Source organism: Topomyia yanbarensis, chromosome 2 (assembly GCF_030247195.1).
Source record: "Topomyia yanbarensis strain Yona2022 chromosome 2, ASM3024719v1, whole genome shotgun sequence".
Lineage (NCBI taxonomy): Eukaryota > Metazoa > Arthropoda > Insecta > Diptera > Culicidae > Topomyia > Topomyia yanbarensis.
This window is the reverse complement of record NC_080671.1, coordinates 94,869,477-94,887,518: the sequence shown is the minus strand read 5'-3', so window position 1 is coordinate 94,887,518 and position 18,042 is coordinate 94,869,477. Positions and strand designations below refer to the sequence as shown.

General features: G+C 40.5%; 1 protein-coding gene across 1 annotated transcript in view; it reads left to right on the top strand.

The window, feature by feature from the left end:
- The window catches only part of LOC131678871 (metallo-beta-lactamase domain-containing protein 1-like), a 459,847-nt gene extending 442,238 nt beyond the window's left edge, over positions 1–17,609 (top strand). Inside the window, exon 3 of the mRNA XM_058959287.1 lies at positions 15,138–17,609. Coding sequence (XP_058815270.1) covers positions 15,138–15,463 — 326 coding nt within the window. The 3' untranslated portion in view covers positions 15,464–17,609. The remainder of the gene's footprint in view (positions 1–15,137) is intronic.
- The last annotated feature ends 433 nt before the right edge of the window (positions 17,610–18,042 follow it).

Here is an 18,042-nt window from a genome sequence, read left to right as displayed (position 1 = left end):
CCGCCGCTTCCGACGGCGGGTCGGCGGCCACCTCGTCCGGCGGATCCTAAGCAGCTTTACGCTGCTTCGGATCCTTGGCCTCGGTTATGCGGCAAAGCCACATCACACAGGCTTCGCTGCATGCGATAGAAAGTTCAAAAAGTAAATAAATAAATATGCGTGTTTCTGGTGAAATATTTGACCCGACAGTGTTTTTGTTCATGCCTTCTAAAAAAATTGCAACTTAGTGGCATGTACAATGACAACTTCTAGAATAAGTTATCCGCTTTAATTGCCGTAATCGAATTAAAAAGATTGAACTTTAGTAAAAGTTGTATACAATGTTTTATAAATGTGAATTAACATCTAGGTCAACTTCGGTAATTTTACTAGCTGGATAGAAATCGTAGAATGCACAGGATATAATTTGAAAGAACAGCTCATATTGAAAAGAAGGATAAAACATCAGTGATTTAAATTAATTGAGTTAAGGAAATAATTAGAGATTTTGAGAGAGAATGTAGAACAAAATAGAAAATTAAGAGATAGTGGAAGAGGGTGAGACAAAATGGTAGAGAAGGAATATGAAAGAAGAAAATTGGATTGTTTCCATTCCACAAGACTTTATAAAGCATTATTGATTGATAGAACAGATTATTTTAATTACAGACAGATTTTATGTGCTTAGCATCCTTCTGCCTAAAAAAATAAATTATTATAGCGCCTAACGAGGCTACCCCGCATCGCTTCAATCCATGTGCTCGGACCTCAAATGAAAAAAAAAAATATTTATGATATCCAGACAATGGAAGCAATACCAGATTCGTTCAACCGAGATACGAAAATTTAGCTCATACTGAGAAGCTCCGAAAGCTGTACGGGATATGTTTCGGATCCCATTTTTTCGGATCCCTTTCCCTCCTCTCTATTAAGCACCCGACCTAAAGTCCATTCGGCCCAATGATCATTCGGCCTAAGGACTATTCGGCCTAATGGCCATTCGGCATAATGACCATTCGGCCTAATGACCTTCGGCCGAATGACCTTCGGCCTAATGGCCGGACACCCACTGCACGTATGCTATCGTTGATAGCGACATTATTTTTCGTGAATGAAGCGAAATGATTCGTTTAATTCAATAAATGTTTACGTATATTACGAACAACTTCGTTGGTCGCACGAATTCATTTCGTTTATTTTAGAAAAGTTTTCGTATTTGTTAGCCTCTTATTGTTTTCAGTCGATCTTTTGGGATCGATGTTTGACAACTTCGATTTTTTTTTTAATTTAAAAAAAACGGTGTGGCCAAATGTGGTGTGAAGAAATGGTCGCTTGATGAACGAAAGATTTCGTAAATTTTATTTATTTAATGTACATTGCACGAATGTTGTCGTTGAAAACGACACTATTTTTCGTGAATGAAACGAAATGTTTTGCTTATTTTAATAAACATTTGTGTATATTACGAACAATCTCGTTGGTCGCACGAATTCATTTCGTTCATCTAAGAGAAGTTTTCGTAATCATCGGCGCCGTCCCAGGGCATGTCGACCATGCCAATGTTTATTTTCTACCGAGCCAGAACAAAGATTGACACGATGCAGGGTGCAGACATTAATGGACTTGAAGCCAAAATACAGAAACATTACGTCGCCAGCTTGTATGAATCTGGAGAAGATTACGGTCATGGAATGTTGGACTTGAACACCTTCATCCAGAAGAACCAGTGCGAATGTTTGAACGAATCGAATGTCCACCTGATGGTGAATGCGCTCAGTTCGAGCGGTGGTAACCTGGTGTCCAATTGTGACGAACAGTTGATCATTTCGATTACCTTCAATCAGCTGGTCAAAATCAGTGCCATCAAGTTCAAAGCACCGCCCTCTCACGGACCGAAAAAAGGTGAGAATCTTTATCAATCAACCAAGCACCATCGATTTCGATATGGCCAAATCGCAAGTTTCGGTGCAGGATCTGATACTGGGGCAGAAGGAAATTGTGTCGGAATCGCCGATTCCGTTGCACTTCGTTAAATTTCAGAACGTGCAGAATATGCAGCTGTTCGTGAAGGATAACCATTCTGGTGACGAGACGACCATTATCGATCATTTGGCCTTCATCGGGTCACCGATTGCAACGGCTAAGATGGATGACTTCCAGTGGGTGGCTGGGAAGAAGGGTGAAAGCCACTAGATTGTTTGAGCCGCCGGGAGAAGGATGGTTAGAGGGCGGTGGATAGGTGCGGTGACGAATATGTTTGATCGTATACTTAAAAGGCTGAAGATAGTGATGCGCGTGAACTTGTTCTTTTTATAAATTGTTCAATAAAATAATGAGCTGAAAAAAAATGGCATATTATTTTGATATTGCTCCGGCAGAGAAAAACTCAATCTTATTCATACAAAACCAACGAGCAGTTCGCGATGGCTCAGCTGAATCCGTACAGCTCCGGATTCTGAATCAACTGGAAACGAAAGAGGTTCAGGAAATCTTCCTGAAACCGGCGGGCACGGATACGGCTACTAAATAGTCAGACTGAGACCGTCGTGATGAATTGTTGACGTATAGCAACAATGACTCCATATCCTACTTCTATTGAAGCTCTTTTGACGTTGACGGTTTGACGAATAGTACTCGTAAATATTACAAAGATGTTCGTATATAGCAGCGAACAATTCGTTTGCCGAATGAAGCTGCTTCGTAATAAGCCAACGAAAGTCGTTTCGTGGTATTCATGAAAAATTCGTAATAAAAAATAAAAAAATTCAATATAACTACGAACGATTCATCATATGTACGAAAAAATTCGTATATTTTATGAAAATTGTCTATGCGAAACAAATTCCTAGCGATTTACGAATATATTCTATCAGTGTGGAACATTACTCCGAAAAATCCGGATTACCAAGAACCAGATCGATTCGTCCGGTTCAATTTTACAGAATGAAAAAGTGCTCCGGAATCCAAAACATCTAAAATATTCAAATTGGTTAAAGGAAACCATAGTTATGAGCATTTCAATTTGTAGGTACACGGGTACCCTCGTTGGCCTGTTTTTTTGTTGGACACATAACGGTTAAATTCACTTTGCGCAAATTAACAAAAAAAAATAGAACCAAAATTTCCCCCAAACCAAATTTCTGGCTACGCTATGGCGGGACTGATCCTATGAATATAGCTACTCTCCTTATTGTTCGATTACAAAAATATGAATATAACGAAAATCACGCCCCATTCCCTAACGGTATTGGAAAATAAACATAACATTTATATAGTTAACAACGTCCAATGGCAAATTTCATAAACAGAACACTTTTTGTAGCGGATAAATTCTGAAGAAAAATCCATCAATCATACCTAAAAGCAGTCCATAGCAATGTGATGAATATCAACAGAATTTTTTTTCCCAAACCCTTTCCATGTTTTACAACCACAATGAACTAAAAGCTGTTTCTGTGTCGCTAAAAATATCAACCCAGTTCCGTTCAGCTAACACCAGATAATATGAGATGAGCCCTCTTGAGCCAATCGGTACTTTAAAGTGTCACCTCCTTTTCCGTCACGTTTCCGTATCACGCTAGTCTAGTGAAAAGCAAATTGGTCATTCATCCGAGAAGTGCACTTCACTTTTGATTCTTTTTCCGCCAGTAGTGGCCCTCCTGGGCCTCACCACTAAATGTTGAGATATTTATTGCTAATATTTTCGCCGCTACCTAGGTACCTACCTACATCCAGTGATACGCCGTTTTACGGTGCTATAAACGAATATTTATTTCCGTCCCACCAATCCACGTGCAAATTCGTGTTTTTCCGCGTCATCTGACCCATTCACAAACCTTTCCGATCCATAAAACTCCAAATCATCGTGTTCATTTAACCCAGCTCAGCTCAGGCAGGAAGGATTGCCTGAAGAGGAGAAAGTAAAAAAAACTACACAAAATAGCTATATCTAGAGCACGACCTCCGCCCATTCGAGCTGATAATGCCGTTTCCACAGCTATTTTTTTTTCGACGGCGGCGGCGGCGTCCTTCATTCTACGTGTAACAGCCCATAGCCGCAAGCCGGGAGCGGCGCAGGTTTAATCCAACCAGCAGTGCCGGCTCTTCAGCTCGGCTGAATCTTCATTTCGCTGCACGGTCATATATCATTGGGAATTTCTTGGCAGGAAAAAAAGCACGGCGGCACTCGTAATATGTTTGGATACAAAGTCACATAACGCTCACACATACGGAGACAGAGAAAGCGGTGATGATGGCACAGTCGGTGCTATGGAGCGAATCAGATGGGAAGAATGGTCGGGACATATAAATAGTCCCAGAAATGGCAGATTCATTTGAAAAGTGGGAACTGAAATCCATGGAAGCTTTCTTCTGTACAAGCCTATCGTGCCGTTTACCATTCTTAACCGGCTTCTAACGACCACACGGTCATCGGGTTACTGATAGAGGGAAGGATTATCCAACGAATCACGTCGTATTTTTTTTTGCTGAATTGTGGTTTGATTTGATGGTTTTGCCACCTCCTTGCCACACGAGGGAATGTGAAAAGGGTCGGTCGGTGTCGGAAAATGCGAACAGACAAACCGAACAACGATGGGTAGACCATGGATGAATCCTTCTAGGCGAAGCAGGCGAAAGGTACGCATTAGAAAAATCAATTAGTGCTAAGTTGTTCTAATGAATCAGCTTATCTATTACTTACATCGACCGATACATGAAGGGAGGTTTTCAGCGTGGAGTCGGTTACCGAGTACGTGAACGGAAGTATTAGTGATTCGTGCTGATAGATACTCGTTGGGTGGTTTGATAAATCGAAACAATCTCAGGTTTCTGTAGTTGGAGTGGTAAGATATAATTTTAGGAGAGGAATTTGGAAAACAGGGTGCAATAGAGGAATCTGACGCTATTAGGAGGCGGACATAGCGAAGTTGATAACTCAATTACCTTGTACGCACCGAATTCTCATGGTCTCAGATACATACAGACCATAAATGTCGTCAGGGCCAAATTTAACAACCATCGAGATACCATAAAATGGTCTCAATAACCAATAAATTCATCAAAATATGGGTTACCCGCGCAAACGAAAAGCATACATACAGCAATACGAGGAAAAAACGTTGCACAATCGCTTAGATTTACATATTGTTTGGAAGAATCGTTCTTTATCAAAAAAATAGACGCATACTTCAATTATTTCGTCATTAGGGTGTCGCTTCCCAAGGAACACAGTGGCCGGAGGCCGGACAAAACCTATGTTTCAAATATTGAGATTTTTTATTTTTCGACCACCGAATGAGAATTAGATTTTTAATAGCAATTTAAATGTCGCTATATCAGACAATTCTAATATTACTCTTTCAATTTTGATTCGATTTGAGCACACGAGCATCCGAGCGCTACGACGCAGTCGTGCTGCCAGCTCAATCGTCCCGGCCCTGCGTTTGGAGGACGTGAGGAGGTCTTCCGAACGCCCTTCTTAGGCGAGTATTTTGCTGTATATGACGATTCGCTTCCTGAAAACCTTTTGGTTTCTAGCTTGCCATCGTATACATTGCGTTCAGATAATGTGCCGGGACACCTGACTGACGTTGACGGTTTGCGGTTGTACTACCAAAACGTCAGAGGGCTAAGGACGAAAATCGCGACTACGATGTTCACGTTCTGACAGAAACTTTGCCTGATGATCGTATTACATCTGGGCAAGGCTTCTGTCTGTCACGTTACAAGTTTACGCATATTTCATAAGATAAGTCATTTTTTTCTACAGAAAGTTATTTTCTATCATGAACGGTTTTCGCTTTATTGTCATTTTGATACGTCTGACACGTTACACAATTTTCGAAGCTTTTTTTTAGTTTTATTTACATGACTTTAAATAGGAATATTCATTCGTCACGCTACGATAAAAGATAATTACATGTCATTTAACAAAATAATGATTTATAAGTTTTATAAGTTTTTCTTCTTTAATAAAATATCTTCGTGTTTTGGACCTAGAATTTCTACTAGTGTCAGGTTGTTTAGGAACCTATCCCTGTTCTGCTGGTAGCGCTGGCAAACTCTTAGAAGGTGTTCAAACGTCAGGTCCACCCCACAGCATTGAGGGTTCTCTTTCCGGTCGAATAGATACCCGTGAGTGAGCATAGTGTGCCCTATCCGAAGTCTGGTGAGGACAGTTTGCTCCGAGGAATCGGACAGGTCTTTTCCCACCATGGTCGTTGGTTTTATCCTCCGGGTAAATTTATCACACGTTCTCCACTGGTTCTCCCAAGTTTGTCGAAGTAATAGTTTGGTGGATTTGTTGAAATCTTTAGCTGGCACCGGTACGTTGTCGCATTCTTTCATTCGTCCTTCTCCAGCTAGACGATCGGCTTTCTCGTTCCCTTCAATGCCGGAGTGACTTGGCACCCAGCAGAAACTGATGTTTTTGTTTGCTGAGACTTCTTCCACCGCTTGCATCCATGAGTGTCGTGACTTTCCATGTTCCAGCGCTTGTAGGCAACTGGCTGAATCGCTGAAAATGACTGTGTGCTCGGTATTTGGTGCAGTCTCTGAAGCTACCAGTAACGCAAGCGCCTCTGCAGAAAATATTGAACAGCAACCGGGAATCCGCATGGCAATGTTCGTATTTCCACCGAACACTCCAAGTCCTACGCTATCCTCGTTCTGGGATCCATCTGTGAAAAACTTCACTGATGATTAGTATTGGCTCTGCTGAATTTGGTAGAAGATTCCCAAGCAACCAGAAGTTCGAATAATACTTAAAAAGTTCACATAAAGTTCTTAGCGAACTTCCAAGCTGCTTAAGCTTTAATGGAACTTGAAAGCTGCTTAAGCCGCTATTAGAACATAAAACGCACTGAAAAATTACTTAAAACAAGAAGCTTATGCAGCTCCCTTATACGAACTGTTGGTTGCTTGGGTTGCTTGTGCTTTGGATGGGGATTCGTGAGCACGGCTTTGATGCTTTATTCTCCAGTCAATTGTAGGTGCCTCAGCGTTCCAAGCCCGATCGCTCAGCTTGCTAAGAGCGCTGATTGAAGGTATACTCTGGTCTGTTAGTTGTTTCAACCATTCCGACGCTCTCCTAACCATGTGGCAGACGAGAGAATCCTCAATGGGGGATTTCTCAAGCCAGCTGGTCGCCTTGCTGACGAGGCATCCGGTCATCACATGTTCAAAGGGGAGCTGGTCACTTTCAGATAGTAGCGAAAGTGTGGGACTGGTTCTGAGGGCTCTGGAGATGGTTCGAACCGCTGAGTGGTAAACTGGCTGAATACGCTTGATCACTTTTTTACCACCTCGACTGTACAGTCCAAAACCATGGAAAATTTTTGACAAAAGGATGCTGTTGCTGATTTTGAAGAGTGTCTGGCGATTGCCACCAGCATATCTTCCACTAATAACCTTGATAATGCTAAGGCGACTTTGGCAGTTCTTGACAAGTTCATCAGCATGCTTAATAAATTTCAATTTCGAATCCACCTGAACTCCGAGTATTTTAGCTACTTTTACCTTCCGAATGGTCCCATCCAGCGTTACCAGTTCTGGTAACTTTCTGTGTGTACCGCCGCCGCAAACGTGTAATAATTGGAAATTTTCTGTCGAGAATTGCTGACCGGCCCATGCTATCACTTCATTTAGAGCGGTTTGCGGTTGGGCTCGGGAGCGCCGTGAAAATTTGCTCTTTGCAATTATGATTAAGTCAACGGCATACAATATAACTTCAATGTCATCGGCGACAGCATTGCAGATGGAGTTTATCGCAATATTAAAAAGAGTCGGTGCTATCACTGAGCCTTGCGGGATCCCATTTTCGAGTGGTTGGCGTTCGGAAAGCGCTCCGTCAACGAAAACACGAAAACTCCGTTCGCCAAGAAAATTGTGTACGTACCTTAGCATTTTACTACCGAGTTTCCAGTCACTGAGGGTTGTGATGATTGGATGCCTCCATGTCCTGTCGAAGGCCTTTGACAAATCGAGAAGAACAACATCTGCATGCATGTCAGATTGAATCACATTTTCCAGTACCGATTCAAGATGTGCAAGGTGACGATCCACGCCCGTGCCAGGGCGGAAAGCGAACTGTTGACTCCTTAGTCGCTTATTCAGCTCAATGTCCTGAACCAGCCTTCGATTTACCATTCTCTCCAGTACCTTTCCTACACAGCTGGTCAATGATATGGGTCGGTATTCGTCGGCTTCCGTTCCTTTCTTCCCAGTTTTCTTGAGCGGGTTTACAGTAGCTTCCTTCCATTTTGCGGGAATGTTGCTGATACTCCATACATCGTTGTAGATGTCGAGTAGCGTTAGTTTCGTTTGGATGGGTAGTTGTTTCAGTAATGGATAGCCGATCCGGTCAGGGCCTTCCGATCGACCAGCAGCCTTGTTAAGTGCCCACGTCAATTCACTCAGACTGAAGTTGGCATCTAGCGCCGTGGGAGCCACGTCAAAGTTAAGCTCTTTTTTCTCCTGTGCTTTCCGTTCCTGAAAGGCTTTTGGATAGCCTGCAGTTGCAGAGACAGTGGCGAAATGGGCCGCCAATGACTCCGCCATGGTAGCAGGTTCGTGGTTTACTGTTCCGTCGATTCGAAGATATTTTTAATTACACCTCCTTTTTCCACTGAGTGCGTTGATGTTACTCCATAGTTTCTGCGATGTGGTGGTCGGGTTAATTTCACCTACATACCTTTCCCAACTGGTTTTCTTAGCTTCGTCTATCGCTTTTCTTGCATCAGCCCTTGCTTTTTGGAAATCTTTCAGCGCCATATCCCTTCTTGTGTCCGTTTCGTTCAGACGCCGTAGTGCTCGAAGTATTTTTCTTCTCCATTTTATTGCCTTTTCAACCGTTTCGTTCCACCACGGCACAGTTTTTGGTCCTGGCAATCCTGTTGTTCGAGGTATCGTTTTCTTCGCCGAGTTAAAACCAGCTGATTGAATTCGGTGATTGTGTAGTTCTTTGTAGGGTCTATTTGACTGCGTATTTTATCCTGGTACATTTCCCAATTTGCGCCATCATATCGCCATCGTGGTTTTGCACAGACAGTTGGAATCAAACGATTAGTGATCAGTCGGATTGGAAGATGATCACTACCGTGATTGTCATCCTCTACCTGCCAGTTGAATCTGGATGAGATCTGCCAAGAAACAAGCGAGAGGTCAATTGCTGTTGTAATTCCGTCGGCGAAATTGATCCGTGTATGGCTTCCATCATTCAGGACGACAAGACTGTAGTCGATGCAAAGCTTCTCGACCATTCCTCCTCTTTGGTTGGTTGACTTCGATCCCCACTCGGTGCTGGATGCGTTGAAATCACTCATTAGAATGATGGGCTCAGGCAGCTGGCGAATCAGGTCTCTGAGTTGTTCATCGATTTAGCTAACCGACTGGCTGTGGTTTGGAGAAATATATATGCTGACGACTGTGCTTTCTGGACGGCTACTGCCTGCATTTCGGTTTGAATTGGAAGGCGTACCCCCAAAGCTGCTCCATGATGGTGTTTGTGGGTTGTGGGATTGCTAGAATTTTTTCTTCGGCTGTTATTGTTGTGTGGGGCCATTGGGCGGTCGAGAATTTTTCTTCTTCAACTTCCGGGTGACAATAAGAGTATCTGTTTCCGAGTCGTTGTCCGTTACACTCATGGCTTCGGTGTTGGTGTCCGAGTTTGCAGTAACGTAGCGGTCTTGGTTGGTGGTCCCTAGATCCGTCATCTCGAATGGTTCGTTGATCGTCGATTTTCCGGCAATGACCTTCCAGGAGGCCTAAATTCAGTCGTTATTTCGGGCGATACTTCCTTTATTCGTTTGTTCTTTTTCTTTTCTTTGTTTCCTTCTTCAGTGTTTTTACATTGGCAACCGGGCTGTTTTTGACTTCTTGGCTTCGGGATATGACAAACCTTGCTCGACTTCGATTTTGACAATTTCGTTCTCCTTCCTGTAGAGCGGGTAGTTTCGATCGGTTGGCCTATGTCCTTCCTTGCAGTGGAAACAGTGTTCGGTTTTTGTGCAGTCCTCAGAACTGTGTCCTTCATCGGAGCATTTTTGGCAGCGGGGAGCGCCTTTGCAACGAGCTTTTGTATGCCCATATTCAAGGCAGCCGAAACAGAGCATTGGAGAGGGATAGTACGCACGAGTTGGTACTCTTAGTGCTCCGAAGTAGATGTGTTGGGGCCAGGTAGTTCCTGCAACGGTCAGCACCATCGTGGAGGTATTAACCCTAGTTTTATCCACCATCCGTGTGAATCCCAAGTAACAATAGAAGTTTTATAGCACGCTACAAGTGCAATCTAAGTTTTATCAGTGGCTATAAAACTACCATAAAACCTCAATTGTTACTAGGGAATCTTTGCACGTGCGTAACGCCTTGGGGTGCCAGCTCAGACAGTAGATCTTCTTGCGACATTTGGATCACTTCCGGGCAGTTGACAATGCATCTACTGTAGTTGAGTGTAGGATGGATGGTAACTTCAACGGGTGTTTTATCAATCAGCTGCTTCATGTCCAGCAATTTGTTAGCATGTATTGGGCTTCGTACCTTGATGATATATTTCGTGCCTTTCGATTCGGTGACTGCAGTGTATGCATCACCAATCAGTGATTGCATCGATTTTCCGATGGTGAAAGGATGATTCATCGGCAGAACCTCCTCATTGACAGGTTGCAGTGAAAGCACAATCACTTTACCGTGTTTTCCTTCGGGGTCCATCGATTTCGGACAGCCGGCCCCGTAGTCATCTGGCGGCCGAGGCAGCCCGTAGCTTAACGTAGAGGCCATTCGGCCTTTCGACGCGTGGAACGACTATCGATGACGTTAGCAGACGCGCGCGTGAGAAAACGAGAGAAACCGACGACGACGATTATACTCACTCCCGACGACGCTTTCCCGGTCTATGCCGGTTGTCACTCTCGCGGGAACGAAACGAATTTGCGACCGTGTTTACTGTTACGACCGAGTTAAATTTTTCAACCGACGACGATTGCTTTGTTTTGAGTGTGTTTAGGTAGATGTGTAGAGCAACTAACTAGCGTCCGTTCAAGTCGCTTGTCAAATACCAACTGATGATCACAGAGGGGGAACAACTTGACAGCTCCTATACAAATCGTTGAAACCACTTTATTTGGGTCTGTGGGTCTAAAATGGCGGATCATTTTTATTCAAGAACAATTTCTAAAAAAAAGCGTAAACTTGTTCACAGTGAAAATTTTCTTGCTCAATTTTTTTTTACTTTCGATAATTCATTTTTGAAGACTTTTTGGGCGTTTGGTGTTGTTTTGTTATAAAAATACATCTTTATTCCGATGCATTATTTTTAAATGATTCATGATTTTTTGGAATCATCAGCATACAAACAAGCGGCGCTTATATTAGTTAGTGAGCACCTTTATTTAGTCTTAATAAATTAGGTAGTAATATTTGTATTGGCTGTTTTGCTCCCTTTCCGATAAAAAACGAACTGTCATCACTTCTGAATTTCGTGGAAACCTTTGCACCGTAAATGTCGCAGCACCTATCAGTTAGATGCTATACTGTCAGAAATAAACAGTCGAAGTCAATCCTGCCTTTGTTAAATGCGAAGTGAAAAATGATAATCACAAAGCTAAATGTATTTAAAGATTAACGACAAACTTTCGAGAATTGTCATATGCGAAAGATATTTCAAGGGCAATGGGAGAGGAAAAAGTTCACACTAGAAGCGCACTCAAATCAAGTCATGCATTTTATATTTTACATTCGGCACAATTTGTAGTCCTTAACTTGTTTGTATTTATCTTAAATTATTACGCTGTTTTGAAATGATCATCTTGATTATCTCTTCCGAATGTAAATAATTAAGTTCGTAAAAGACGTCACGAAATTATTTTCTCGCAAAGAAATTTACAGTATCGCAATTAGTGGACGGCGTTCTATGGTGGTGACATCATTCGAAATACGGTGGTTTCAAGCAACTTAGGCTAAACGTCAAGTTGCGGGAGGGTTGGATGATCATGAATTTTCGAAGTGAGTTTGGAGGTTGCCTAACTAAATTGAAACAGCCTGTTCCGTTGGCCCCTAAATTTGCGAGAACACCGTTTTAAGTTGAAACTTGGAAATTACAGAAGAGTTTGAAATATAGTTTTCCTGAAGAAAAACTTTTTTTTCGATTTTATGGAGTATTCTCAATAATCTGTCACGTTACAGCCAGAATCTGTCACGTTACAGTTCTATATTTGTATTGAAGCAAGGATATCGAGACAATCGTACACAAATCATCCTTGATCTGGGAACGGAGTACTATCGGGAAATTTCATGTTTATTTTGAAAACCATATTGGTTTTGTTGAGCAAACGTGAATAACTTATTCTAAGGTCATAATTTCACGAAGTTACACATTATGTCGAAAGAAGATCCAAAAGAACTTAAAAACATCTGCATTTTGAAGAACAGTTTTCCATGAGCATTTTAAATTGCAAAACATTTTGAACATTCCTACAACTAAACTATTTACAGAAAAAAAATAATTAAAATTAAAAATTATAAGATTTTTGAAATATGTTTTAAGTTTTTGTTATGAAATCGCTTATTGGTATTTTCTCCACAATGCAATAATATTTTATATCCTTTTCATTTATTTAAATTTTAAACGCGTTATGGTTTTTAGCGTTTGGTATTTGTCAGTAACTTATTAAAAGGGCGTATTTTCACTACCATATATTGTTTTTGAAAAAAAAACATGTATTGGAAAATTTTTCTAAAGAGAATTTTGCTTCGAAGTGATATTTAGTATTAATAGTGTATAAGAAAATTATATTTATGACTGGAAAATATTAGGAAATTTAGAAGCATACTTTAAGTCAGTGTTAAAAATGCTTTCTTACTAATAACTTCTTAATAATGCAATCACTGTTTCTGCTATTGTTAAGTTTGCGTTCATTGTGTTTTGTAATTGTATTTTGCAACTTTTCTGTCTTTTCTTTTTGAAACATTTCGCCAAAAAATATTCGCACAGAAGAATTAATTTCCTAGAACTCTCTATCATATAGTTTTGCTGCATAAATGGTGATTTTCGAACAATATATTCCAAAGTAGTATATTCAATATCTTATACGCCCTTTTTAAATATTACTCTTGAATAAAAATTGTTTGTTTAACAGTGACATACTTAATCTTCCATATAAATGAAACGTAAAAAGTTCCATCAGAAACGAAGAAGGTCACCATTTTTGACGTAATTGAATCAAACGTAATTGAAACATAGCAGAAAACATCTTTCACGTTACATGAGATCAACTGTGTTTTCTCAAAAAAAGAATAAAACTTTAAGGTTTTCACAATACATTTTCATAAAGTAGCCTCAAAGTAGTAAGAAAAAATGTAGGTTAGACATTGTATGCAAACTTGTTGCAAACTTGCAGAACGAGACCAGACGACGCAAAATCTGACGACTGCAACAGCGGACTAACTGTCAGGTATTAAGGCAACCGTCACTTCGGTTGGTCTGGCCTGTCAATGTCACTCGATACAGGAGTATCAGTGGCCAATAAAGGGTAGAGGTAGCGGAATCTAAGCTCAATTAAGCAAAATAACACATGCGACTGATGCGACTCACTATTTCTAAAACATTTGGCATGCAAAAAAAAAATAAAAACTGTATTTCCAAACTTAAGTCCCATCTCAATTCAAAAAGATTCCTTGTACCATTTTTTCAACATTATACCAGATCTCGACGCTTCATGACATTGTTTTTTGATTGCGCTCAAATTTTGCAATGGGACTTTTTTCGAGGTACCAATGCTTTTGAGGTGTGTCCGATTTGAAATTTCAGGAAGACCATAAATAGTGGCACTCTAGACTCTACCGTATATTAAGTGTACTCCTCAATTGACCCAAATGCTCCTAAATTGGATGTGGAACAAGATTCATTGCCAAAGATCCGAGCTTCCATATAAAATCAAACATAATGAACTGGGTTCGACCGTATGCGATCTTTTTTTCGGATCAAAGATAGTTCGTCTAATATTCCGCAAGACGCAGATATATTCAGCTATGCCAGATATCTCGAAAGTTCGCCTAGATAAGTACAGGATTGTGATATTTTGTCTAAAGCAAACAAATGACGTTACTGGCGACAAAACTTTCATGAAGAACTAACGCGTTTACATGCCTGCTTACAAAGTTGAGATCGATGGTGTAATTATCGATTCGAATTTGGCATGCGTGGATCTACTGACGGACGGGATTGTCTGTTTTCAACACCCCTTGCTCCAGTAAGCGAAGACTTTGAGTGACAATCGCACCGGACCTTCAAACTAGTGTCGGGTGACCTTTTGTCGAGATTGCTTTGTGTCTTCTTCGACAAGGATCGTCTGCATGATCGGTTGTTTGTGCCGCGCGTCATGCATGCAGTATTGCACTAATTACAAGAAAATGAGTCTTCGTATCCATATTTTTTTCTCTTTTGAAAGGCCGCTAAATACACCAGCAAGAAAATGCTCCGCCACAAATCCGAAGCAAACAGCATCTGGTCAATTAAGAAGAAACAAACAGTTTCCAACGCTTCCAGGAACACCAAAAACCATGTGACATTTCAACCAGAGATTCAACTTAGTGCGGGATTGGTTAGATCTAGGTTAATCTAGCTTACTCTACGATCTTTGCTACAGCTTTAGAAAAGGCGACTTGCTTTACTGACCATAACCACCTTTGTGTTCCTCTTGTTCTTATTAAACTGAGAAAACGACCGGAAAAAGTGTGCAAAATTTTTGTTGAAATTTGAAGTCTTTGTCTTGTTTGTTGTTTATTCTGGACTAACAGGACCGTGGCGTAGTCTTTTGACGCCTTTGGTAGAGTCTCAGTTATGCCCCTTTTTTCTGTCTGTTTTGGTTTTCTTTGTCAGTTCGACTTTCAAACAATAATTTTGTGTGTACCAGGGAATGATACTATTTTCGTGACTAATTTCATGACTTAACCTCACTTATTTTAAAAAGCAGATCAAGATTTTGCCGCCCTTCCCCCTAATGTTAGCGCCCTTGGCGGGGACCATCCTGGCCAACCGCATGCTACGGCTCTGATTTTATTTCAAAAATCACAAGGAAAAGTTATACATATATAAATATAAAGTTTATCTTGACAAAAACACAAACGCTACATAGTTCTGTTCTTTCCCATCTCTTTTCCAGCTCCCTATCGCCTAACGGACACCATCGAGATCATCGAAACGCCCGGTCACACGCTGTCATGCGTCTCGGTGCTGGTCCGGGCTAGCAACCTAGCCCCAACCGGACTGGTTGTCATCGTGGGGGACCTCTTCGAGCGGCATCAGGACATCGCCGACGAACGGCTGTGGCTGGATGCCGGCAGTGAGAACCCCACGGCACAGCGTCGCAATCGCGCGAAACTAGCGATGCTGGCCGATGTCATAATACCCGGCCACGGGGCACCGTTTCCGGTCGATCAGCAGCTAAGAGCGAGCCTAAGCTCGCAGGTCCCACAAGGCGAGGATTGATCGGGCCGGCCGGAACGAAAGGGGGAGAGAAGTGGGAAGCCGATGGTTGACGACGACCGGTCGTTTAACATTCAATAGAAATTTATCACTTATTGCGTGAACCAAAATATTACACTTTAGATTAGTTGTTGGCTTGTGTTAGTTTATTCAAACTACAGTTATCGAAGATAAACACTACAAATTTACCATACTTAATGCGTTATTATAATTGCAATTTTCGAGCATTACGAAAGGAAATTAAAAAAAAAGGAAATTGGATAGGAATGAGTAAATGGAAGGTTAAAAGATTGATATGAACTGTTCACAGTAGTTTGGCAAAGTAGGGTAAAATGCAGAACCGGAATTAGCTTCAAATATTAGTTACATAGAAATGGCTTATGTTCTACAGTTTGTATTTAAAAACAGCTGGAAAAAAACTTTGCTGGATTACTAATCCTAAAGAAAAATCATACTATAAACAACAATATATTGAACGTGCACGATATTAATATGCAATTTATGATCATACATGTATGTTAGTGGAATAAAAGTTTCAAGTTTCTTAACAATAATGTATTTGTGACATGGTAAAAAAACAATTACGAATTACATCACTGATTACCAAAAGAAACAAAAAACTAAAAAATAAGTAGCAGTTTTAAATGTTTAATCTTTGTTCGGAGGCAACTAAAATGTTCTACATTCGCTGTTGAACAGTACCAAATTCCAACAAAAAAAGGTTGTGCTGAGAAAAACACACTAATAGCGAACAAAAAGTGTTTTGGTACCAGCCAGCTCTCTAGAAGCTCGGTTGGGCCACGCTTTAAAAAACAGGAATGCCAATGAACACACAAAATAAACAAAAAAAAATGCATGAAATTAATCACTTATTATTGTTTATTTGTTTAGTGAAACATACAATACACCGTTTCGACACGCGCCCCCCGCAACGGATATCCACTTGCCAGGGGCGCGCGAAACGTCTACACTTTTTTGGATCTAATTCGATTTAAAACCGGAGAATAACGACAACCAATGGTAGCAACATCTGGAAATGCAGAAGAAAGCTAATGTCACTTATATAAAATTAAGTAAGAAAGAAAGAAAAAAAGAAAATAAACATTGTTACAGAAACAAGTGTGTTTACAACATCGTAAATACATTGAAACTGAAAATGATCATTCATTCGAAGCATATAACTATACTCATCAAAACTTTCATACCTATGGATAGAGAAGAAAAAAGATCATCAAATATAGCTTTAAGAATAACCTCATGCAAAACTGATCGACGTTGGCAATACCCGGATTAATTGGAATCCGGGGATTCTGCTTGGAAGAAATATTATTAGTTTTGAGGTATGATTAATAGAATAAAGAGAAACTGTAAAAGATACATTTATAGCATGCAGCTGTATCTTTTACAATCGAAGAATGACTTATTGTAAAAATATTTCAAAAACATTAAATGAAACTGTAGATCTAAGATGTTACCATAAGTAAGCAGCAGCATGAATATTAAAGAGAATACGGTTCATATACTGAAAAAATATGAACAATATGCAATTGCATATTGCAAGACATGTCTTGTTGATATAAGTAACAAAAATGTTATTGATTGAAAATTTAAACAACATATAACTAACCAAGTTAAACTATTGATATGCTTTAAATAAAGTAAGCAGCAGCATGATTTCACTATATACTATCTGTATGAATAATAGTTTTAAGGACTTAATTATGCAATGCGACACATTATCCAGCATAATATAGATAAGCATATATGATAACCACTTGATTGTATCAATGGATTAAAGAATCTGATCACAAGCAAGTTAACTGCAACGGCAAAAACATAATAAAAAGAAAAAAACAAGCAACAAAAGAAAAACCAAGAACAAGAACGGCAAACTTACTGAAAAAACAAATCATATGCACCCAATGTACTGGTCCTAGAGAAGAAGGTGCGTTATGATTATTACACAAAACAGAGAAGAACTTTCGAACGCCAACAACAACAAAAACATGGAATCACTGCAACTCGAAAGCCATCAAAAACAAATGAAAGTAAAACAAGAGAACCACTGTATGAAAAAACGGAAAAAAATGTGAGGCTAAATAAAATCATAGCCCGCTGAAAGAAAAAAAACAAGAGAAGAACAAACAAACCGTCTTCTTTGAATTCCCCAAATGCAACAGAGAAAAGTCCTTTTTCCACCGTCAAGGGTGCCCATTGGGTTACATCTTTCGCTTACGACCGCGAAAAAAACATACATTTCCCCCGTCATCAAAGGTAAGTGTTTATATGCTCACATACAATATACATATACAAGTCGTGTCTCCTCTATCGCCGTGTGACGTAGGAGGACGACGACGACGACCAGCCTATATCTTGAGAGTGTACTCATCGTCGTAATACGTAGTGATCCGCCTCCGTCGTTTGTTTTTACACTTAATTGCCAACTGGAGGATGATGGTGCTTTGTTCCGGTACTCAAGATTTTCTCGAGTGTGCCAACTCCATCGAACCCCGTGAGAAACAAAATGTGACTTTGTCGCATGAAGATGGGATGTAGTATCGCTTAGGAAACGGGACGATATA